General features: G+C 43.4%; 2 protein-coding genes across 2 annotated transcripts in view; both read left to right on the top strand.

Moving 5' to 3' along the window:
* LOC126995252 (uncharacterized) overlaps nt 1-11,859 on the top strand; it is a 123,801-nt gene extending 111,942 nt beyond the window's left edge. Inside the window, exons 15-21 of the mRNA XM_050854747.1 lie at nt 2,162-2,323; nt 2,661-2,806; nt 5,167-5,314; nt 7,050-7,170; nt 8,763-8,953; nt 9,647-9,796; nt 10,647-11,859. Of these exons, the coding sequence (XP_050710704.1) occupies nt 2,162-2,323; nt 2,661-2,806; nt 5,167-5,314; nt 7,050-7,170; nt 8,763-8,953; nt 9,647-9,796; nt 10,647-10,957 (1,229 nt within the window). The 3' untranslated portion in view covers nt 10,958-11,859. The remainder of the gene's footprint in view (nt 1-2,161; nt 2,324-2,660; nt 2,807-5,166; nt 5,315-7,049; nt 7,171-8,762; nt 8,954-9,646; nt 9,797-10,646) is intronic.
* Nucleotides 1-24,857, top strand: part of LOC126995248 (phosphoribosylformylglycinamidine synthase-like) — an 88,117-nt gene that overhangs the window by 47,609 nt on the left and 15,651 nt on the right. The gene's annotated exons all lie outside the window — the stretch shown is intronic.

The following is a 24,857-nucleotide window of genomic DNA, read 5'->3' as shown; positions in this document are numbered from 1 at the left end:
GTCGTCTCTTTTCCAACGTGAAGAGGTTGAGTCGCTCGAGTCGCTCTTCATAGGGCTTCGTCCTCAGTGATGGTATCATCTTCGTGGCGCGGCGCTGTACTCTCAAGTAATTCAATGTCTTTCCTGTAATTAGGAGACCAGAATTGCACGGCGTATTCCAGGTGGGGCCTTACCAGCGAATTATACAAGGATAACATAACTCCCGGCGTCTCGTATTCGAAGTTCCTCGCTATGAACCCAAACATTGTATTGACTTTCTTACAGGCGGACTTGCAGTGTTTTGTTTGTTTCAAGTCACTGCTGATGGTGACCCCGAGGTCTCTTTCCTCTTGCACAACATGTAGTGGTTCGCCACCCATGTGGTATGTGTGATTGCTGTTTCTGGATCCGATATGCATTACTTTACATTTGGTAGTGTTGAAGGACATCTGCCATTTTTCCGACAACCGAGTGATCAGGTCCAGGTCTCTCTGGATAATTTCGCAGTCTGCCGTCGTGAGGGCCTTCCCACCCACCTTTGTGTCGTCGGCAAATTTTGTCCTGTGTTAGTACGTCACTTTCATCTTTTAGGGGACCGATATTGCTTTTTGTCTTCTTTTTGGTTCTTATATACGTGAAGAACTTTTTCGGGTTGGACTTGGCTTCGCGTGCAATTTACTTTTCATAGTCGCGTTTACGCTGGCGAATGAGAGTTCTGCAAGCTCTGAGGTTTTGATGGTACTCTTCGCGTGCCTCGTCAGTGCTGTTTTCCTTTAGCAAGTTGTATTTTCTCTTCTTTAAGTTAATCGCCCGTCGAACTTGGGTAGTCATCCATGGTGGGCTTGTGGCATTATTTGTTCTCCTTGTCTTCATGGGAACAGTTGTTCTCTACCTCCAGGAGTTTGTTCTTGAAGCCATTCCACGCGCCGTCCACAGGAGTGAAGTTCATGGGCTCCCAAGTTGTCTGGGTTAGCAGCTCACGAGCGAAATTAAAATTGGCTCTTTTGTACTCTGGAATCTCGGACGTGTTTTCGGTGAGTTCATGGTCTGTTCTGATCTTTAGGCGAATTAGGTGATGGTCGCAACCATCCAGTTTTTCGCCGACTTGACATTCACGTGTGAGATCGGAATCACTCACGAGTACTAGGTCTAATAAGTTATTTTCCCTTGTCGGTTGGGTAACAATCTGAGTTAGAAAAGTGTCCTCTAACATTTCGAGCAATCTGTTACCCTCTCGATCTCCAATCATCGTGGTCCAGTCAATGTTGGCACAGTTAAAGTCTCCGATATTGACTGATTGTTTGTTTTGTGTTACGGTGTGAATTTCCTCGTACAGCGCTTCGTCGTCCGCTGCTTGTTGCTTTGGAGGTCTGTAAACGGTTCCAATCGTTATTTTGTTGTGCTTGCTAGTCTCCAGTTCAACATATACAGTGTCATATTTCTCTGAGTCCTCTTTGGATAGTTTCACGGCCGGGTATTTGTTCTTGACGTAACATATAACACCTCCTCCTTTCTTGTGAAGTCTGTTTTTGTAGAAGCTCTCGTATCCCGGAATTGAGAATTCGGTCATTAGGTGGTCAGAGGTGGCCCACGTTTCGGTGATGGCAATCACGTCCGGTCTTTCTACATCAACGTAGGCAAGTAACTCATCCCGTTTGGGTATTAAGCTCCGCGCGTTGGTGTATAGGACAGAAATGTCCTTCTTGCCTTCAACGCTTCGAGGCACAGTAGTCTGGTGTCTGCGTGTGCTTAGAAGGAGGAAAAGAAGAAGAAATAGAATAATAAGAACAAGAAAAGAGAGTAACAAGAAAAAAAATTATCAATTGACATCATGAGCTAAATGTATTGGTTCTGCTTTTGCTTATTTCTCTCTCTCTCTCTCTCTCTCTCTCTCTCTCTCTCTCTCTCTCTCTCTCTCTCTCTCTCTCTCTCTCTCTCTCTCTCTCTCTCTCTCTCTCTCTCTCTCTCTCTCTCTCTCTCTCTCTCTCTCTCTCTCTCTCTCTCTCTCCCTATGTTTTTTCTTATTTATTTATCTTCCCTTCATTCATATATTCATTCAATCTTTCCCACCACCACCACCACCACCACCATCATCACCACCATCATCACCACTACCCACCGTCCACCACCACTGCACCTCCACTTCATCCCCCCCCTCCCCCTCCCCCGCCTCCCCCTTCAGGAGTCACCAGCACCGAGGACCTGTTGAGCTGGCGGACGCTACGGGTGGCGGTGTGGTTGATGGCCCTGCTCACGATCATCGCCAACGGGCTGGTCATCTTCTGCCGCGCCATCTCCCGGAAGGACAACAAGATACTGAAGCTCTTCATCAAAAACCTGGCGGGTGAGTCGAAGTGCCGATGTTGGGCGTGGGGGCGTGGGTGGGTGAGGAAGGATTTTCTTATATTTTCCTGTTTGGTATGCTGTGTTTTTTTCCTTATTGTTATTGTTTTTGTGTTTGTTCTTGTTCTTTTTCTTCTTCTTCTTCTTCTTCTTCTTCTCTCTCTCTCTCTCTCTCTCTCTCTCTCTCTCTCTCTCTCTCTCTCTCTCTCTCTCTCTCTCTCTCTCTCTCTCTCTCTCTCTCTCTCTCTCTCTCTCTCTCTCTCTCTCTCTCTCTCTCTCTCTCTCTCTCTCTCTCTCTCTCTCTCTCTCTCTCTCTCCACTACCCCCTCCCCCCCTAGTCGCGGACCTCCTGATGGGGGTGTACCTGGTGATGATCGGGGTTCAGGACGCCGCCACCAGGGGAAGGTTCAACTTTCACGCCCTCCAGTGGGCTGACTCCTACATGTGTGTCTTCGCCGGGGCCCTGGCGATGGTGTCCTCTGAGGTGGGTGGCCCTCGCACTATTCTGGCTTGTGTATTTGAATGCATTAATTACCCTATACCCCTCTGTCCCTTCATTTCTACAGTCTAATATAATTTAAAGAGGAAGGACACTGATTAAGTCGGTATTATAAGACATACTTGCCTCTCACATCAGTATTTCTAAAGGTCAAAGAGGGGATCGACTGAGTTCTAATGAGGGTTTCTTTAGGTTCACGGTACAGAAGAAGGGTCACACTACCACCAGGGTCATAAAACTACTACTGGAAATGCTCACAACTACTACGAAAGCCTTGTCAAATATGTGTTCTTGGGCGGCGAAACTTATTACCCTTCCCCTCTGTCCCCTCATTTCTATAATCTTCTGTAATTTAAAGAGAAAGGACCCTTATTACCCTTCCCCTCTGTCCCCTCATTTCTATAATCTTCTGTAATTTAAAGAGAAAGGACCCTTATTACCCTACCCCTCTGTCCCCTCATTTCTATAATCTTCTATAATCTAAAGAGAAAGGACCCTTATTACCCTACCCCTCTGTCCCCTCATTTCTATAATCTTCTATAATCTAAAGAGAAAGGACCCTTATTACCCTTCCCCTCTGTCCCCTCATTTCTATAATCTTCTATAATCTAAAGAGGAAGGACATTTAGGGCCGTATCAAAAGACATTTCGCCGCCTAAGAACACATATTTGACAAGGCTTTCGTAGGAGTTGTGGGCATTTCCAGGGGTTAGTTTTATGACCCTGGTGGTAGTTTGACCCTTCCTCTGTACCATGAGCCTAAAAAATACTCATTAGAACCTGATTGATCCCCTCTTTGACCTTTAGAAATAGCTGATGTGAGAAGCGAAAGTGTTTTGTAATACCAGCCTTATTACCTCACCCCTCTCTCCACCCTGTTGTATTGTATTCTATAATTCTCTCGTCTTCTTTCGCCTTCTCTCGTCGCTTTCATTTTCATTTCCTCTTTCTCTGCGTCTCAGGTGTTTGGGGGTCGCTGAATAGGCAGTTTACAGTGTCCGCACTCCTCCATCTCTAGCTGCTTTGTCTCTTATGATAATAATAAATAGCTTGTGAAAGTTACTAGTTCTCAAGATTTTCCTCACTCCTGCAAGTATTTCAAGTCAGTATGGAAAAGGATCGGAACGGCTACTTGGAAAATCTCAGGTCTCAGGGTATTGCACATATATAACCAAATTGTCGAGTCCGTTTTGGCGTTGGGTCCCGCGGGTCCATTTCTCCCCTTTGCTCTGCCACACAGTCCCAACACCTATTTTTTCCTCTCATATGTTACCTATACCATACCGGCCTCGACATATTTGGAAGACTAAAGTTAAGTATCATTCCCTTGCTTCCCTGCGCACACTCACCTGTTCTTTCATCCCCGGGCTTCTCTTTATCCTCTTATTTATGTTTCCAAGTGGTACATATTTCATCTATCCTTTGACTATATGTACATGAATTATTACCCTTCTCGCTCCCAATCCCACACTCTCCTGTCCCTTCACACCCTCGCATCTCTTTATTTTCTTGTTTATGTCTCTGCTTCGCCAGAAATTTCATCTGTCCTTTGAAAATACATCTAAAAACCATCCTCCTTCAACCTTCCCAACGCATACGCTCCTGTCCCTTCGATCCCAGGCATTTCTTTACCTTCTCGTCTATGTCTCCGGATCGCTTCAAATTTCATCAATCCTTTAAAAATACGCATAAAAAACTTTCTCTTTTCGCTCCCCTACACACACATGTCCCTTCACCCCCAAGCATTTCTTTACCTTCTCGTCTATGTCTCCGCATCGCTTCAAATTTCATCAATCCTTTAAAAATACACAAAAAACATTCCTCTTTTCGCTTCCCTACACACACATGTCCCTTCACCCCCAAGCATTTCTTTACCTTCTCGTCTATGTCTCCGGATCGCTTCATAGTTCATCAATCCTTTAAAAATACACAAAAAACATTCCTCTTTTCGCTCCCCTACACACACATGCTCCTTCACCCCCAAGCATTTCTTTACCTTCTCGTCTATGTCTCCGGATCGCTTCATAGTTCATCAATCCTTTAAAAATACACAAAAAACATTCCTCTTTTCGCTCCCCTACACACACATGCTCCTTCACCCCCAGGCATTTCTTTACCTTCTCGTCTATGTCTCCGCATCGCTTCAAATTTCATCAATCCCTTAAAAAATGTATATAAGAACCATCCTCCTTCTTTCAGCCTTCCATTCACCTCCAGTCACTTCTCCCTATCCTCTCGTCAATGTCTCCGTATCGCTACAAATTTCGTCTATCCTTTGAAAATATGTATACGAAGCATTGCCTCTTTCGCTCCTCAACGCACACTCGCCCTTCCTTTCGCCTCAGACCTCGGTGTTCATCATCTCCTTCATGTCCCTGGAGCGTTACCTCTATATCAGCGAGGCCTTCCACGACCGCACGCTGTCCCTACGAGGCGCCCGGCTCTGCCTCGCCGCCATCTGGCTCACCTCCGTCAGTCTGGCCTTCTTCCCGAGTAAGTGTGTGTGTGTGTGTGTGTGTGTGTGTGTGTTCTTTTTTCTTTTCTTCCTTTCTTTGTATCTTTCTTTCTTTCTTCCTTTTCTTTTTCTTTTTCTTTTTCTTCTTCTTTTTCTTCTTCTTTCTCGTCTTCTTCTTCGTCTTTTTCTTCGTCTTCTTCTTCGTCTTCTTCTTTTTCTTCTTCTTCTTCTTCTTTTTCTTCTTTTTCTTCTTCTTCTTCTTCTTCTTCTTCTTCTTCTTCTTCCCCCTTCCTCCTCCTCCTCCTCGAAGTAAATGGCTTCCTTCCTGATTTGGTTTCCAGCGTCCTTTAAGTTTTCAAGAGTGTAGTCTCGTTGCATATTATCGCCACACAAGGGAAAAAAAAAGTAACTTGGAGAATTATTGATCTGAAGTAATAATATTCAACAATTGTTTAAAAAAAATCTTCTCACACTATTCATTTTTGTACATCAGCTTTATTTTCAGAGTTTTTTCTTCCTGAAATGAATATTATTGGAAATGGTGCTTACAGATTTGCGAACAAACCCAATGTATTATTTTTTTCAATGTAGTATAGATTATTCCATTTTGTTAATTAACTTTCTGCAGCATCGTCATTTGCTGTAATTATAACAATACATATGTGCATGCGTTTATTTTTTATTTATTTCGTTGTTCGCAATTAACGTAACAACGCCCTTATTGCACCTGCTTGACTGACATGCAAATCCCGTCCGTTTGTCTCGCCTTAATTTCCTTCACCCCGCCCCCCACCCACCCTAATTGATATGATCCCCCTTACCGCCCCCCCTTCTGCCCCACCTTGCCCTTTCCCGCCTTCACACCTTTTACCCTCGTTGCCAGATTGTCGTACTCTGCCTCTTTTATTTGCCGATTTCCGACCCCAAAACTGCTTTCATCACCCAAATAACTGCCTTCATATATGGTTATCGTTTAAATGGTTAATTATTTGGTGTTTCTTGATAACAGTTATGGGCCAGAAACCGATAAATACGAGGCTCTTGAGTACGATAATCTGGCATCGGTGCTCTACCCTCGTTTCAGCTCCACTTTCAACCCCCCAAACTCTCACGTCACCTTATCCTGTCCCTAACTAAACCCACTCACCTCACCTTTCCCCTCTCCTCACCATCTCTCTCTGCTGACCTTCCTCTCCTGCCTCGTCCAGCCTTGCCATACCATCCATTCCTTTCCCCTCGTCCTTTCCATTCCCCTCGTTCTTACCGTACCTCACCCCTCCCATTCACCCTTCTTTCCTTCCCATTCCCCTCTTCTTCCTATCGACTCCTTCAGTTATCTCCCCTCACGACCACTCTCTCTCTCTCCTATCTGTTTTTTTGTTCCCCTCGTCTTCTTATCGGTTCTCTCTCTCTCTCTCTCTCTCTCTCTCTCTCTCTCTCTCTCTCTCTCTCTCTCTCTCTCTCTCTCTCTCTCTCTCTCTCTCTCTCTCTCTCTCTCTCTCTCTCTCTCTCTCTCTCTCTCTCTCTCTCTCTCTCATCCTTCTTCTTCCCTTCCCCTCGTCTTACCATCAATACCCTCATTTATCATCCCTCACGCCTCTCTCCTTCACACTTCTCCTTCCCCTCCTCTCGCCTCACCATTGACTCCCACACGATTTCTCTTTCTCACCCTTCTTCCCTTCCCCTCGTTCCGCCCCGTTTCTCACTTTACTGTCGCTCCCTCATCCTGTAATCTCTCATCAGTTTCCCTTCTTCTGCCTTCCCCGCTGTCAGTTTTGTGGATCCGAAGCTTCTACGGCAACAACTCGGTGTGCTTCCCGCTGTACATCAACGAGCCGTACCTGGCGGGCTGGCAGTACTCCGCCTTCATCTTCCTCGGCCTCAACTTCGTCAGGTGAGTGAGGCTTCGGTGCTGGGGGGGGGGGGGGAAGAGGGCTCTTCCTCTTCTTCTTCTTGTGACCTATATCGCGTCGTCGTCTATTTAATTTCTCGTTGGTGTTCTTCTTGCTCTTTTGCTCTTGTGCCTGCTCTTCTTGTTCTTGTTCTTCTTTCTCTTGTTGTTGTTGTTGTTGTTGTTGTTGTTGTTGTTGTTGTTGATGTTTTTCTTCTTCTTCTTCTTCTTCTTCTTCTTCTTCTTCTTCTTCTTCTTAGTCTTTGTTTTTGTCTTTGTCTCTGTTCTCGTCTTTTCTTTTCTTAAATTCTTTTTCTCCTTCTTCTGATTTCTTTTCTCCTATTCTCCTGTTATGCTCCTTTACAACCCTTTTTATGTCCGGCTTTCAATTTGTGGGAAAGCAAGATACGAGCAAACCAGTGAAGCCTGCGATGAATGTGTTCGGAAATAAATTGGGACGTGTGTGTGTGTGTGTGTGTGTGTGTGTGTGTGTGTGTGTGTGTGTGTGTGTGTGTGTGTTATCTTGTTTTATAAATCTCTGTCGTGAGGCTGTGAATCCACGCACGACCCCTTTCTATCACCCTTCTCCTTCTCTTCCCCTTGTCTTACCATCGACTCCCTCAGTTATCTCCCCTCACGACCCCTCTCTTCCACCCCGCTCTTTCCTTTCCCCTCGTCTTACCATGGACTCTAGATTCTCTCTACAAAGAAAATTAAAGATGAGCTCCGAGGGGCAGCATGAGCCAAGAAAGATGGTGCCACTATAAACACTGGCCTACGCCATAAAGCTCGATGAATTGTTTTGAGAGAATATGAGAAAATATACCTCTCACACCGTAACTCTACTGGATGGAGGCCGTGGAAAAAAATGGTGGTAGCAGTAGCATCATCATTATTATTATTATTATTATTATTATTATTATTATTATTATTATTATTATTATTATTATTATTATTATTATTGTTATTATTATTACAGGTTGAGAATTCTTTATCCAAAATTCCAAACTCCGAAAACCTCCAAAATCCGAAAGGTTTTTTTTTAATGCTGACATGATGCTTTTTTTTTTTTTTTGTCACCACCTCACGGGTGAGGACACGGGCCATTTTTCATAGTTTGTACGGCTCAGTCTTTGCCTCATCTCCCTTCTCCTTCCTCTTTCAGCAGTTAATTAGTGTTATAAACACTGTACATTGTTTTCTCCTTGCACGTCTTACTCATCCTTCTTTCTCATTTCTCCTCCATTTTTAGCATGATGGTGATCCTGGACTCGCCTGTAGATTTCTTCCTTCAAGTTCTCTTTTTTCTAATTTTTCCCCCTTTTTAGCACGTTGGTCTCTTCCTACACTTCCACTTTCTCCTTTTCCTTATTCTTTATCTCATTTTTGCTGGTGATCTTTACCTCACTTTATTTTTTGTTTGTTTGTTTTATACGATTCGGCCTATGACGCCGGTAGGCTTTCTTGGCCTGATGGTCGGCTCCAGCCCATTGTGGCGCAGGCAAGTGTATAATTTATAGTAGCACCATCTTGCTTGTAGATTTCTTCCTTCACGTCGACCTCTTCTCCTTCTTCATTCTCCTTCCCTTTTCCAGCATGTTGGTTATCCTGGCCTCGTACGTTGGTCTCTTCCTCAACATCCGGGGAACGAGACTGTCCACGTCTCGCACCAGCGACGAGATGAACTTCGCTTTCCGCTTCTTCTTCATCGTCGTCACCAACTGCCTCTGCTGGCTGCCCATCATGTGTGTCAAGGTCGCCGCTCTTGCCCACGTCGAAGTCCATCGTAAGAGGGGAAGGGGAAGGGGGAGGGAGGGAATGAGTTGTATGTTTTTACTTATCCTTTTTTTTATTTAGTTGTCATTTTATTTAGTATTGATATTCTTCCTCGCTCTGTTTCTTTTGAGGAATTATATGGTTTCTTTTTCGTCTTTTTCTTTTCTCTCTTTTCATCTTTCGTTTGCTTATCCCTCTCTTCTTTGATGTTTATCTCTCTCCTTTGCTGCTCATGTGGGCTCGTGAAAATTATTGGGAGAGAGAGAGAGAGAGAGAGAGAGAGAGCCGGGGAGAGGGGGAGAGAAGGCTATCAAGAATATAAGAGGGGAGATACGAGATGTTAGTAATAATGTGAGCGGCTGATGACCATGCTTGCCTTCCTTTCTTCCAAGTCTTCACAGCCCTCCTCGGATCCTCAGTAACTGCTAATGATGATGAAGATGAAAAGCTGACGATTAATGTGCTCTCTCTCTCTCTCTCTCTCTCTCTCTCTCTCTCTCTCTCTCTCTCTCTCTCTCTCTCTCTCTCTCTCTCTCTCTCTCTCTCTCTCACTCTATCTGCGTCACGCCTCCCAATGACATAACAGTCTTCCTTGTCCCTCTCCCCTCCACCCCTCCCAACCACCCCACCCCTCTCCCCCCAACCTTGCTCCACCTCACTCCACCCTCCCGCCCCGCCGTCCTCTCCCCGCCCACATGCACAGAAGGGGTGTACGCATGGCTGGTGGTCCTCGTGCTCCCCATCAACTCCGCCGTCAACCCCGCCCTCTACACTTTCTCCACGTCACAGTTCCAGCTTCAGATGACCAGCGCCGTCACCATCTTCAGGAGACTCCAGCAACGCCACAACTCAGGTGACTGGGAGCTAAGGTGGTCCCGCGAAGACTGCCGAATAGGGAAGGTCTAAGTTAACTCCAGCAATGAGGAGGGGGGGGGGGGGGTTCTGTTGCGCTTTGTCTGTTGTGTCTCTGGTTCATGGTGTGGTCGCCAGTTCGTACACCCTCTCCGTCCCAGTTAGTTGCTACTCACCTCAGAAAGAAAATAAAAACACCTCGAAAAATTACAAGTCTTCACAGCCCTCCTCGGATCCTCAGTAACTGCTAATGATGATGAAGATGAAAAGCTGACGATTAATGTGCTCTCTCTCTCTCTCTCTCTCTCTCTCTCTCTCTCTCTCTCTCTCTCTCTCTCTCTCTCTCTCTCTCTCTCTCTCTCTCTCTCTCTCTCTCTCTCTCTCTCTCTCTCTCTCTCTCTCTCTCTCTCTCTCTCTCTCTCTCTCTCTCTCTCTCTCTCTCTCTCTCTCTCTCTCTCTCTCTCTCTCTCTCTATATATATATATATATATATATATATATATATATATATATATATATATATATATATATATCAGAAATTAGCCATTGTCAAAATAAGGATTGATGAACATTCTTCATTTTGACAGTACACATTTTTATTACGGTTCAGTTTTAGTTTTTACCTGTCATGAGGAAAGAAGTTAGGTTCGTCAATAGGATTAATGTCTTCTTTTCTAGTGCATATATATGTTTGTCTTAGCAGTAAACGAAGGAATAAAAGAGTAAGGTTTGCTAGTACGACTAATGGGTTCTTGTACATCAGACATAGTTGGCTTGCCTTTTACTATAGCAGGCGGAGTAAGGTTTGCTATATAGGAAGACTCATCAGTTCTGTTCTTGTACCTCGGCAGACACAGAGGCGCTTCGTCACTCCTCAACGCGGACGGGCGGGAGCCACCACCACCCGCACCACCTACACAACCCCCCTCACGCCCACGCCCACTCGCCACTCGAGCCTCATCCCGTCCCCAACAACCTAGTGCTCATGGAGGTGCGAGACATTCACCTCAAGAACCTGCCGTCGCCTGAGTCGGTCGCCACTCTGTCCCCGCGTGACCTGAGGAACGGCCTGCTGATGAACATTCCGGAGGCGCCCCCGCTGCCTGAGGAGTCCCCGCCCCCTGACGAAGGCGGTGGTGACGAAACGAGTGATGTTCGCTGATATGTAGAGCCCACAAGGTGACGTTCATTGTCTCCGTCATTTTGGTTCTCCTACCATCACAGCTTTCTACGAAGCGATGGAAAGGCCGTGCCCAGGCTTCGTATAAATGTAAAAACAAGTCATTTTTGTCTTGAGGAACTTTTGGATTCTGGAAACTCCAAAGTTCTGACCACAATAAATACACACACACACACATATCTCGCCCTTTACGAAGGTAAGGGAATACAGGCAAGGCTAAAACTTCGTGCGGACGTCGAGGCGGTGAATTTTTGTCCTGAGGAACTTGTGGACTTTCAAAGCCTTCCCTGGTTATTGACCATGAAGAAGATACACATTCTTCACGTTATTCAAGAAGCCAGAGGAAGGCAACACTATTATAGAAGTTCGTGTATAAGTCGAAGTCATTATTGTCCGGTTGAACTTCTGAACTCAAAAGCCTCTCGATAGTACGCGACTGCAGATGAAACATGTTCTCCATTTCCCACCGAACTTATGGATCCAAAGGCCTTCCGACAGCATGTGCCTGGGAAAAAACGTCCTTTCCTCCACACCGGCGCCGTCCTCCACTCTGGATCTCACACCCTCCGCTGCTATCCCTCGCCTTACACTTTTTATACGGCACACCAGCATCGGGTTACAATGCTCCAACCATTCCAACACTTGCAGTCGAGCATCCGAGTCACCCCCATCTCTCGCCGTCACCCTCGCCGCCACCCTCGCCGTCGCCCTCGCCGTCACCCTCGCCTCCAGCCTCGTTTTCGCCACCACAGACTCATGCATCAAATATATTTGACAGAATCGATTTCTCTCAGAGAGGAAGTGAGTCCACCTCGCCTTTGTCTGATAGGGCCCAGTGTCCCCTTGCTTCACGTTCTCCTTCTCTCTCCTTCTCCTCCCCTTCCTTCCTTGCTTCCACCTCGTTTTCAGCAAGTGCAGCAGAGAAACTTATCAGACATCCTATTGCACTGACTACAGAGACTTGTTTTAATGCCAGATATATATGTAACCAAATAACGAAGTCCAGTGTTATTTGTTTAGACGTGTACTCAGACGCTGCTTCGACATTAATGTTCTAGTGATAATGAGAATAATAAACACTAAAAGGAATTAAAATAACGTCGCTAAGTACATAAACGCTAAGTAATGGGTCGTGATGGACAACCTCGTTGAAATGGGCGATTACACGGATAGTCATATTTATGGTGACTGACTTAACACAGGCATGGCGCGACCTGCTTTTACTGCTTACTCGTTATTTTTATGAGGGGAAGTAAGTGGCTTAAGAAATGAAGCATAAAGTAAATCAACTCCTTGATGCGGACAAAGAAGTTGGGGGAATGAAAACTTGGGAAGACGCGCTCCCTCCTGTCTCTGTTTTAAGTGTCGGTAACGTTCATGTGCTTGTAGAAAACGTTCTTGTAAGTGTTGGTAACTTTCATATACGTGTAGAAAACTTTAATGTGTCGGAAACGTTCATGTACGTTTTGAATACGTTAATGTGTTGGAAATATTAATGTACGTGTTAAAAACACTTGTAAGTGTAGGGTACGTTCATGTTTTCAAAAACGTTCATGTTCGTTTTTGCATGTTTTAAGGTTTCAGGCAATCCCATTTTGTTCCTCCATGATATTATTGTAAGTTATTTTTACTGGTTCATCCCGTTCAGCGGTGCCCTGCCAGCCTGAGTGTCGACAGCACCAGGACAGGTGTCTGGGCGGGGAGTGCTGTCCACGTGAGCCCCACTGCCTCTGACCCTCGTGTAGTTCCCTTATAGATCAAGATTTTCTACTTTCCCTTTTGAATAACCTCAGGCGCTGGTGTACGTTTGATATGTTCGCCGGTTTCTACACAGCATTCCAACGATTATTAAACCCCATGTCAGGATGAAAAAAAAACCGGAGAATTTGAGTGAGGCTCAAAATGAAATATTAACAAATTCTGATCAGTCTTTACTTTTTGTTATTTTTTTGTTATACTTAATATCAGTTTCCAAGAGTATCTGATTTTTATCCTTACATGGGTGATAATTGGAAGACATAAACCAATAACAGGAATTTCAGATTGGAGGAGAAAAAAAGTGTAAAAGACCTTTTATCACAAGAATTACAAAATAATGAAACGTGAGAACACAAAAGTGATAACCTTGTTTGCAGTCTTGAGATTAGACGCAAGATGGGCTGGTCAGGACAAGTGAATAGATCGTTCAGCTTGGGACAGACCACGGACTCTAACCCTTGAAGACTCCTTGGGACAGACCTACGTGACCTTGGCTGCGTGTGACTTCATAGCTGTCGCCCGTCTCCTCCCAGCGACGCGGGGTATATCATGGTTCAGAGGGAAACAATCGGAGCCTGAAATGACTGGCGGCTCCTTATCTCCTTCTCTCCCTCCCAACACATGCGGCCCGCCATTGTTGCTCGGTGTGGGTTTGGATCTGTGTTTGTATGTGAATTTTTATGTCGACGTTTAAAATGAGTGTGTGTGTTCCTCGGAGGAATCTCGATCTTCTGATAACGGGACCATGTATCTTTTTTATTGATGTTTAGATATAATTATTGTAGTGTGTGTATGTGTGTGTGTGTGTGTGTGTGTGTGTGTGTGTGTGTGTGTGTGTGTGTGTGTGTAACTCATAAAAAAATAATGATATAGTGTTCTACAGAGATGGTGTGTTTATAATTGTATTTTTTTATGTATTGCGTCAAAACATCGTGTCTGCATACTTATCACATGTCAAGGTTTCAAAAGCTGTCATTGTGAAGGGATTGAAAGCTATAAATCTTTCCGTAAATAAATAAAATTGATGTACGACCATTGATACTTGTGGTTTAATTGCATATTGAATCACCACTGCAGGAGGCGATAGTTTAGTTGAACAAGTGTATGGTAAGTCAGCTAGGCTTGTTTATACTGAGAGAGAGAGATTTACATAAATTTACATGGAAAATCAGACCACACAGACCCCATAGTCCAGACTAAGTGATTCTACATTAATCAAATGGCTCCAAAACTTTGCATTTCTACTCTATTTGTTTTTAAAGGAGTCAATCGTGTTACACTGGACCGAGGCAGGAGCTTAGAGAGAGAGAGAGAGAGAGAGAGAGAGAGTGTGTGTGTGTGTGTAAGTGGTTGTTTGGTTGTTGGAAGAAGACTACTGGGTTGTCGCAATTATTTATTTACATACTTAGCAATGTTGTCTTGCCTCGCTGATCAAGTCATAAAGGTTTTAACTATGTAGTTTTATAGAAACCATCCGGATGACAACGAAAAAGTAGGAACTAAATAAGGGAGATAGTGGTTATGACAACACTAATTATTGCAGTTACTGATAGAACGAAGAGGACTGTCCTATATAGAGAACAATTTTGAGAAATAATTAATTCGCTTCAATCATATTGCATTTAGGTAATTCCTGCTAATTCAGACTGGTTTTGCGTTAATTGATAAAATGGGGCTCGAAAAACCTTGATAAGAAAACGCGAGTGCTGAAAGTATAATGAACACGCAAGTTTTGTGTAACATTATCGTAACTGAGTTGACGTACACCGCTCCTCCTGAAGACTGCATTAGTTGGCATCGTCTTACATACTTTTTAATGGTGAAATGGACCTGAAATAAAATAATCATAGAAATCTTGGCTAACTGTCTCTGTCTTCTGCTGTTGCCACCGGTCCCCTGGCGGCATTATTGTCCCTGTTGGCCTCTCCATGTGGCAACGCCCTGCCCAAGCCCCGCCTGTCCTGCCACCCAGCCACCCTGCCCAGCCACAGACTACCCATGGACTTCCCCCAGTGACCGGTCCGCCAGTGACCTTGAGTTTGTGCGGGCTTTGAGGCAGCCGCAGGAGTCAGTTAGTCAGTGTTCTGCCGGGAGCCTTGTGTGTTGGGTGTGAAGGACTTCTGCTTCACTGCTTGAGTCTGTGTTACTCCGTTTATCGTTTTCCTTCGTCAGCCAGGCAAGCACAGTTCAAGGATTCTACCGTAGAGTATATCTTCTCTAGACTCCATTGTATAATTACTCTTACAGTTATCTTGAGTAGCCCGTTGATTACGTGTTGTTTAGCCTGTAGAGACAAGGGTAGCCTAACTATTAATTTTGTCCAGCTACCAATATAATGGTTTAGTTGTTTACCATTCCCTGTTTTTGTTAATTAGGTCCATGTGTTCAGTCATGACATGAAAGGCTCAGTATTACAAGACTATACATATAGCTTATAATTGTAACTGTCTTTTGTTTGAACATTATAGTCGACCCTCTAAGTGGCTTCAGTATAATCTCGCGTGGCATTATAGGCCGGGTCTTATTGTTAGACGTTTCCTCCCCTCACATCAACTATATATACCTCTAAAGGCCAAATTGGAGGTCAGTCGGGTTCTCATGAGTGTTTCCTGGGGTTCATGGCACAGAAGGAGGGTCAGACCATTTCCACCAGGGTAAAAAAGAAAAAGAAAAAAGGGCTTCCCCTGGAAAGGATGCATACAAGATGAGACCAGTAATTCGATCGACCCCCTCAGTATGCTGCGTATTATAGCTATTCTCTCTCATCACTTGTCAGTTGTGTAGCCGTGGGGTGAATCCCGGAAGTGATACAGTACACGAATCCGAAACACTTTAGGGTCATATTCTTAAGCATTTCGGCGCCCAAGCACACATTTGACAAGGCTTTCATAGCAGTCTGGGGGATTTCCAGTAATATATATAGTTTTGTGACCCAGGTGGTAGTTTACCTTCGATCTTCGGCCTTTGAAACTGTAGTTGATGTGAGGGGGTGGAAGCGTCTGAAAATACTGACCTTGATTTCCCCTCGAATACTATGTCACGTAGTTCACCTGTTAATTGTTACTTCACTGCGCAGAGCATTACTTCATAACTTTTTTTTTTTTTTTTTTTTTTGTGTGTGTGTGCCCTTGCGCTGCCTCCTTTGTTGTAAAAAAAAAAAAAAAAAGGGGTGTAGCTGTGAGATTATGAAAATTAAAGTAGAAACGTTGATACAGGATGGACAGGGAATTGATCGAGTTTGTCTCAAGATTCATTAGGTGTCAGTCTAATGTTGATCGCCATAAACTTTCCCGAATTGCATTTTCCTCCTCAGAAATTTATACGAAAACTTTATTCTACTTTCCGGGGGTCTTTGCCACTCCCCTCTACCCTTAGCTACGCCACTGTCAGGTCCTAAAAGTAATCTCCCATCCTTCCCTGACAGCAATGGCGGTGGTTCGGCTGTACAGAAAGCTGGAGGATGCAGACACCAGCGGCACAGGTGGATTGTTGCTGCAGCGGCTGAAAAACGCGTGTCCCTCCCTCGTTCAGGTGCAGCGGGAAATTTGTTACTACATTCTCGTCAGTGAAAAGTATGTGAACGCTGGTAATGGGATGGTTCTTTCGTCTGGTGCAAGTCCGTGTAAAATTCACCATGATACAAGCACACGCTTCACTTACCTATTTTCTCTCCTTTGGGTAGGAAACTTGTGGGACCGGGTATGATTTTTTTTTTTTTTTTTTGGCAGGGGAGGTAAAATAAGTAAAATATATTTGGGGTGGGGGTTAGGTTTCGTTTAGTTAGATTATAATAATGGGGTGGCAAATGGGGGCAACCCCCCAACCAAACGAAACCTAATCTTATCTTTGGCGGGAAGACTTCAGCCCCCTCGAGCCTCCCCATATAGTTTACTTCTTTTGCCTTCCCCCCAAAAGAAAATTATTCCTATCAGCACCCCCAGGTTTGTTGCGCACAGTTGAAACTTCTGTTCATCAATACCCTTTTTTTTCCATAATCTTACTCATCAAGGTCCCACCAGCATAGTGGTATTTGATTGAATCACGGATGGATGTCATATAGCTGCTTATTCTTTGAGGGAAGTCAAGACGAGACCAGTCAGAGCATTTGCACTAATTTCAAGACAATTGTCTCACAGATAAAGGAGCTGCCTCAATAAAGTTATATATGCTTTCCTGTTAAAGAGATTTTATAACAAAGTGGGCTTTTTGTTGATATTTACCATGTGTTTTTTGTCTTCCATATCTATGAAGCAACCTTTAACCTAACTTAAGGCAGTCATTTATTTGACTAACATATATATGCCTGTATTCTTCATATAAAAGGTGGGTTTTAATTTTGTTGATTTTACTAATATATTCACTTTTTCATGTTTGAAGATACTCTTAATTAACGTAACATAGCTTGAAGTAGCCAACATTGTGTACCAATAAATTACTCTTTGCATTCTCAGTAGAGACTTGGGTTATCTAACAAAGTGAGCTCTTTGTAGATATTTGCCACCAGTTGCTGCCATGAGCATTTACTTGTTTGGCCATGGAAGGGTTCATATCTTTAGTATTTCATACAAGATGATGCAAGTTGAAATTTATTTTACTGGTTATCAAAGACTAAATAAATAGATAAACTGAGATCAATATAGGTATATTGCCCGTATTACCACTGTGCTATATCTCGACATGACCTCTGCGTGCCATGAAACACAAAAAATAAATTCAAACAGGGAAAGGGTTTTGCCAGTGCTGAGAATTGAACCCGTTACCAGATGGGAAAGCCACTCCTTAACCAGTTGGCCAAAGAGGCATCCCTCTCGCAGAGTGAGTTATGGGAGGCTTGCTGATCAGGCAGGTCATGGGATTACATGACTTCCTCTCCCTATTTAGATTAATTTGTGTGTTTGTCAGTGAAACTTTCCATTTTCTATGACTTCAGAGAGCATGGGCCATCTACCTTCCTGTTACCCACTCAGGGAGACACAACAGAATCACAGGAGAGGATGCCCATTACTTTGCCACCACATATATTTCCCGTATTTCCACTCCACTATATCTCCACATGACCTCTGCATGTCACGAAACACGTGAGAAATTAATCCAGACCAGGAAAGGGTTTTACTGGCGATGGGATTGAACCCGCGACCAGCGAGTTGGGAAAGTCACTCCTTAACCAGTCAGCCAAAGAGGTACCCCACTCACAAAGTGAGTTGTGGCAAACTCGCCCATCAGGCAGGCCATGGCACTACATAGGAGGGGCAGGCATAGCATTTGTGGTGCTTAATTTTTTCTGCTGAGTGAAATTTGTGCTGCTATGGTAGGGTGCACCTGTGCCCCTTGCACCCTTTTTGCTGATGTCCCTGGTAAAAACTACTTACTGCTACTAATAATACTAATGTTACAGTACTATATACTACCAATACTATATCAACTACTGTTACTGCTAACAATGAAATAATTTTTTTTTTGCTGCCTCTAAAGAATATACCTATATATTGAACTGTCCCACAAGCACATAACCTACAGAGTACTGCATTCCAGAAGTGGTGCTGATGGGGTAAAGGCAGAGGATGTTGTGAGTGTCCTGGGGAAAGAGATGGCCTGCCAGCTCTGGGGGCTGCTGGGGGACCCGTGGCTTCCTGACTCAGGCCTGCACACCACTACACAGCTCCACCCAGAAAAGGATACTCAGTCCTTGGTGGAAATTGGTCCCAGGTTGGTCTATATTCTACATCAGTGATAGGGCAGACATAGTAAATCAACTACATATACGTATGCTGAAATGGAAAATTCAAAGGATATAATATCATACTGTAACACAGGTAGAATTTCTGCAATTTTGTTTATGAAGGATTTTATGCAACTATATTTAGAATAGTATATGTTTGGTATGACTATTTTGGATTGATCTTGCACATGTATTCATGAAACACAGTAAGGTGTTATACTGTAGTGATGTATCAGATACCAAATTTTAGAGCTCCGCGGAGGCAGAGCCGGAGCCGGATATCTGTTTTTCATAAAATGAGGTTGCAGATAAAACTGCAGAGGTTAAGATATTATTTTTTGCGGATGCGGACACAGCTGCGATTATTTTTACCTCCATGTCCGTGGTTGCGGATGAAGATTTTTTCTTAACCCCTTCAACACGAGGACGCGTATACTGTGCCCTTGTGTTCCCTGTACCATATCCGAGGACGCGCATACTGTGTCCTGGCTCGCTCTAGCCAATATACAAGTTATTTTATATCTGTATTTATACTTACATCTCAAAATTATCAATTAATTTGTTTCTTTATGTGCACCATTTAATTCTGCATGTTTTCATATATAATACATGATGATTATGGATGAAAACTTATTATATTCAGTAGCAACATTTGAAATTTGGCGTGCGCGGCAATCCCAGATACGGCTCGGGGCGCTGTTTTGGCCCGGACGTAGTGAAGGGGTTTAACACAATTACAGTACAAAGTACATTTATGCAGTATGCAGTATAAATTGGCAAGTTTTTGCCACACTAAAGTGTACATTTAAGCACCGAATTGTAATGCACAATGTGTACACTTACGCAAAGAGATATACTTAGAGAGAAATAGAAGAATGTATATTATCTTTTATAAAATCAATATCAATATCTGGGTAGGGCTCCGCAACCTCCGTGGTTCTTTGACGCGGAGGTGGTTAATTATGCAGAGCTTTTATTATCTGAAAACGCGGAGGTGGATAATGATGCGGGGCTTTTGTAGTCTGAAAACAAGGATCCGGATTGTAATACAGATATTATTTTCACTGCGGAGGCTCTGCGGAGGCAGAGGTGGAGGCAGATATCTGATACATCACTATTATACTGTCTTGTGGCTTATATGTCTAGGTAGTATGTATAATACATGGAAGTGCAGGCAACAGAAAGCCTATTGGCTCATTACAAGGTCGCCCGCTTGGGTGATTTAATCTGCTCGACAGCCACTTGGGGCTTGAGGAGCAGATGAAAGCACCTCGATATTGGGGAGCAGACGAAAGCACCTCGTTATTCAGTTTACTCCTGATGCACCGAAATGACGGTCGATTCTATATCTGAAGGAGTTGATGGTATTCGCATTTACAACTTCTGAGGGAAGATTGTTCCAGTGGTGGATGACTCGGTTTGAAAAGAAACTCCTTCCAGTGTCTGTGTTACATCGACTCGACTGAATGGATAAACCGTTATTTCTAGTTCTTGTGTTGGTTTGCAGTTCAAAGAATTTGGAGTAATCGACGTTATTGAACTTTTTCAGGTACTTGAAGACTTGAATCATATCCCCTCATAGGTGTCTTTTCTCCAATGTAAAGAGATTGAGTCGCTTGAGTCGTTCCTCGTACGGTTGAGCCCTTAAGCTGGTTGGAATCATCTTCGTGGCGCGTCGTTGAATCCTTTCCAGTATATCAATATCCTTTCTGTAACTAGGAGACCAGAACTGTATTGTATACTCGAGGTGCGGTCTTACCATGGAATTATACAAGGATAGCATCACGTCTGGTTATACTTTTATCAGTATCTTCAGGTGCTTTATGAACTTAGTGGTTCAGTACAGTTGAGGGATTGCATTTGAAATGTCCTCTCCTCTTGATCTTTTTATGGTGGTTGTGTGCCCTTCTCTTCACGGCCTTAGAACTTTTTTTACTAAAATCTTGAATACAATATTTAATTTCCTCTCTTTTGTATATGTTTCATATTATAGTTCACTTGGAAAATTTTCATTATATGGCTTGCTGAGTAACTCACATTTGTTTTTTCTTGATAGAGACAACAAAATAAGATGAAATGTTGCAGATCTTCTACTACTGCCCCCACACTCCTTATACGCCATGTCATCACAAAATCTGATCCTCTCATTCAAGACAACTATGTTGGCTCAACACATACAAAATGTCACTGGTGAAGGCTGGTTATCATAACAATTTTCTCCCTGAATTTCCAGTTGACTTTTCCTATGTAAGCTAGCACAACTTTTATTGAGAATGTCTTCTCTCCAGTTTTTGAGTTCCACTTTAGATTTTTTTCTTTACTTAATTTCATATCTAATATAGTTCCTTAAAATAGGCTGGCAATATGGTTCCTTTATAGGCTGACCTTTACCACTGCATGGAGCACCAATGCTGTCAGCATATGCCAGGCTGCTGGACTGACGAGTGTGAAGAGGCTGGAGCAGGCACACCGCTACCTGATCACTTCACCCCCAATCAAAAAGACAGACAGACAGAAGGTGTGGTGGCATTATTTTGTGATGATATGTTTCCATCATCAGTTTTCTTTTTTCACATACAGGAAGGGGCAGGGTTGTCAGCAAATCAACTTGGATACAAAGCTACAGTAAAAATAAATACTGTGTTAATATAGTCGTCATCCTTCTACCCCTCTCCATTTTAGCCACCATGGGATGTACATGCTATCATAAGTAAGTACACATTCATGATTCTCTCTCTCTCTTCTCTCTCTTCTCTCTCTCTCTCTCTCTCTCTCTCTCTCTCTCTCTCTCTCTCTCTCTCTCTCTCTCTCTCTCTCTCTCTCTCTCTCTCTCTCTCTCTCTCTCTCTCTCTCTCTCTCTCTCTCTCTCTCTCTCTCTCTCTCTCTCTCTCTCTCTCTCTCTCTCTCTCTCTCTCTCTCTCTCTCTCTCTCTCTCTCTCTCTCTCTCTCTCTCTCTCTCTCTCTCTCTCTCTCTCTCTCTCTCTCTCTCTCTCTCTCTCTCTCTCTCTCTCTCTCTCTCTCTCTCTCTCTCTCTCTCTCTCTCTCTCTCTCTCTCTCTCTCTCTCTCTCTCTCTCTCTCTCTCTCTCTCTCTCTCTCTCTCTCTCTCTCTCTCTCTCTCTCTCTCTCTCTCTCTCTCTCTCTCTCTCTCTCTCTCTCTCTCTCTCTCTCTCTCTCTCTCTCTCTCTCTCTCTCTCTCTCTCTCTCTCTCTCTCTCTCTCTCTCTCTCTCTCTCTCTCTCTCTCTCTCTCTCTCTCTCTCTCTCTCTCTCTCTCTCTCTCTCTCTCTCTCTCTCTCTCTCTCTCTCTCTCTCTCTCTCTCTCTCTCTCTCTCTCTCTCTCTCTCTCTCTCTCTCTCTCTCTCTCTCTCTCTCTCTCTCTCTCTCTCTCTCTCTCTCTTTCTCTTTCTCTCTCTCTCTCTCTCTCTCTCTCTCTCTCTCTCTCTCTCTCATTTTTCTTGGATCTGGGGAATAATGTTCAATTTCAAGAAGGGTTTGCATTGTCACAGCTGGTGGCTGCCCTGCATGATCCCATGACCCAGCAGGAGTATGTGAAGCCACTGGACAGCTTCACTCTGGATGTGCGATCAGAAGACTGGAAAGAGGTGGATGTGCTGGGGGGAGGCGAGGCAGCTTTACAGGAAGTCAATAAGAAGATGGGTCAGTAGTCTTGCCATGTTACTGAGGTCAAAAACAATGTGCATAGTTATTACGTTTATCAATCGGAAGTATGATTAATGTCAATTTAGGTGCATGCAAAGTAGGGAGAGTAGTTAACCCAGTAGCAGCGTTGATCATGTTTCTTAATGGTCCCTCCAAGCAAGAAAAATAAGAAAAAATCACCCCTCACACAAACCATTTCATAATATATATCAGAGCATGTGTGATCAGATTATGTACCATCTATTTTGGGTGGTTTATATCATGGCACAAATTTGGCCCGTCGCTGCTACACGTTAAAGCCACAAATTTGGCCCGTCGCTGCTACTGGGTTAAACATTTGTCAAAGGCAAATATGTATGTTGGAATGAACAGAAAACAGTGAGTTTAGTTATTACAATTACTGGTCATGTAAGTTAAATGTCAGTTTATGTGAATACAGATAAAAATAGTCGTTACAGTCACTAATGAGACCAATGGTTTCATATGTAACATCACAGGCCTTGCTTTTGATGACTGGGATGTTAGCTACTACACCGAGCTCTTCAGGACAAAGGTACAACGAAATCCAACAACAGTGGAGCTGTTTGACCTTGCTCAGTCAAACTCTGAGCACTCACGCCATTGGTTCTTCAAGGTGAGGGCAGAGAAGCCATGGAAATGTTTAATTATGGATCAAAGAAAAACTTTGATCCTTTTTGTTCCATGTTGCTAAAGCATGTCTGAATGGTGATTTTTAAGGGTGGAATGCAAGGAGAGGAATTCATAGAAATAATGTTTGACAAAGCAGGGAGAAGCACTTTGCACAATATGAATTATACTCTTTTCTTCACCCACCCACCTACATATTGCTAACCCCTTACCTGACTCTGATGATTCTTCAGGGTGAGTACTTGGTAGATGGAAAGAAGCTGCCATGCTCGTTGATGGAAATGGTGGCAGGAACCAACACCCCAGCCACCACTCACCCAAATAATGTTATTGCATTCAGTGACAACTCCAGGTGAGGAACAAGTCAAAGCAGGACTTAGTTTTACATAATTTACATTTTACATAGATGGTCAGACCACAGATACAGTGGGTTAGCCCAGGTGAAACCTCATACAAATGGCCACCAAGACATAGCATCTCTGCCTTAGCAAATGTTAGTATGAAGGAAGTGGCACTAGAGATTCTTTGTATACGAGTCAGTCATGTTGCACCGACTGACTGAAGGTGGAAGCTTATTCAGTTCTCTTCCAACAAGGTTGGTGAAAAAAATTTGGTGCAGTCTGAATGTATTTGTTTACTCTTAAGCTTAGTACTATTATTTTTCATTTGGAAGGTATTGTTGATTGAAAAAAAATGATCATATGCAAAGTTTTGAAATATTTGATTAGATTTCTTTGGAGGTGGCATTTCTCAAGTGAGAACATGTCAAGGATGATCCTTTAATTTCTTCTTAAGATTTATTGTGCAAGGAAGAGATTATTTTTGTTGCCCCTGTTGAACACCTAATTTGTCACAGCTCCAGTTTTCCTCCATATGTGAGATAACTGTTGTGTTCTCCCAAACAGTGGTGTTGAGGGATGGAAGGTTCCTGTCCTTGTGCCAGCTGACCCACGCATTGCCTCTGAGGTTAAGGTGGAGCACTGCCTGAGGCACCTCATCTTTACAGCCGAGACACACAACTTCCCCACAGGTGTTGCTCCCTTCAGGTATGTGTTTGTGTGTGTGTATTTACCTAGTTGCATTCTACTTCGTTGTGATTTATAGGAATTGATCTACTCTCATGGATTCCAGTGTCTCGGTTGGTAATACATATACTGAATGATCTCCATGTCCAGACAATTCTGCAGGTCTGTGAATCTGTATGGAAAGCTATATTTCTTGATATCCTTTAAGCCCCTTGTCTTCAGTTTGTTTTCATGTCTTCTTGTTGCTTCCCCAATCCATGTAAACAAATCTTCTCCATCAGTTTTATCTACTCCATCATTACCCTGAACACTGCAGTCATGTCACCTTTCTTTGAATTTTTCCACTTGTAGTGATTCAGCCACTTGATGGGGAAAGCCTCTCAAACTCACTCTGCAAGGGGGGTACCTCTTTTGCAGACTGGTTATGGAGTGGCTTACCCTTCTTGCTGGTCATGGGTTTGATACCTGGCTCTAATAAAGCCCTTTCCGAGTTTGGGTTAATATTTAGTGTTTTGTAACATGCGGAGGTTGTGTGAAAGTATAGTGAAGTGGAATTTCGGGCAATACATAGTGATGGCAGCTTTAATTTATTCTTTTTTTATTTTAGATTTTTTTTTTTCTCATTAGATCTCTTGAATTGCGAATTATCTTTGATAAAGCTCCTTCTACTCTCTCAATCTTATTTATATATATTTTTCTGTGTGAGGACCATACTGTGCCACTTATTCTAAGTCTGGGATGGATCAGAGCTTCTTTTTATTTCATCTCTTCAGTCCATGTTTTGAAATGCCATTGTCTGTTAGGAATCTCACAATCTTTCCATTACACTTCTTTGCAATTGAAGTCTCCTGTTAATATTACCTTTTTATTGTTTTTTATTTCATCTGTCAGTGCCCGTATTGTATTTTCTAGCATAGTGTTATATCTTACTTCATTCCAACTTTTTGTATTTAGGGGGACATAAGCTGTTATGATGTTATTATTCTCCACCTTTTACCAGTACCTGCACAGCCATCACCTCTGCACTGTCATTTCCAAATCTCACTTCAGTCACTTTCAAGTTTTGTTTTGTC

Source organism: Eriocheir sinensis, chromosome 1 (assembly GCF_024679095.1).
Source record: "Eriocheir sinensis breed Jianghai 21 chromosome 1, ASM2467909v1, whole genome shotgun sequence".
NCBI classification, from domain to species: Eukaryota; Metazoa; Arthropoda; class Malacostraca; order Decapoda; family Varunidae; genus Eriocheir; species Eriocheir sinensis.
This window is presented reverse-complemented; position numbering and strand designations above follow the sequence as displayed.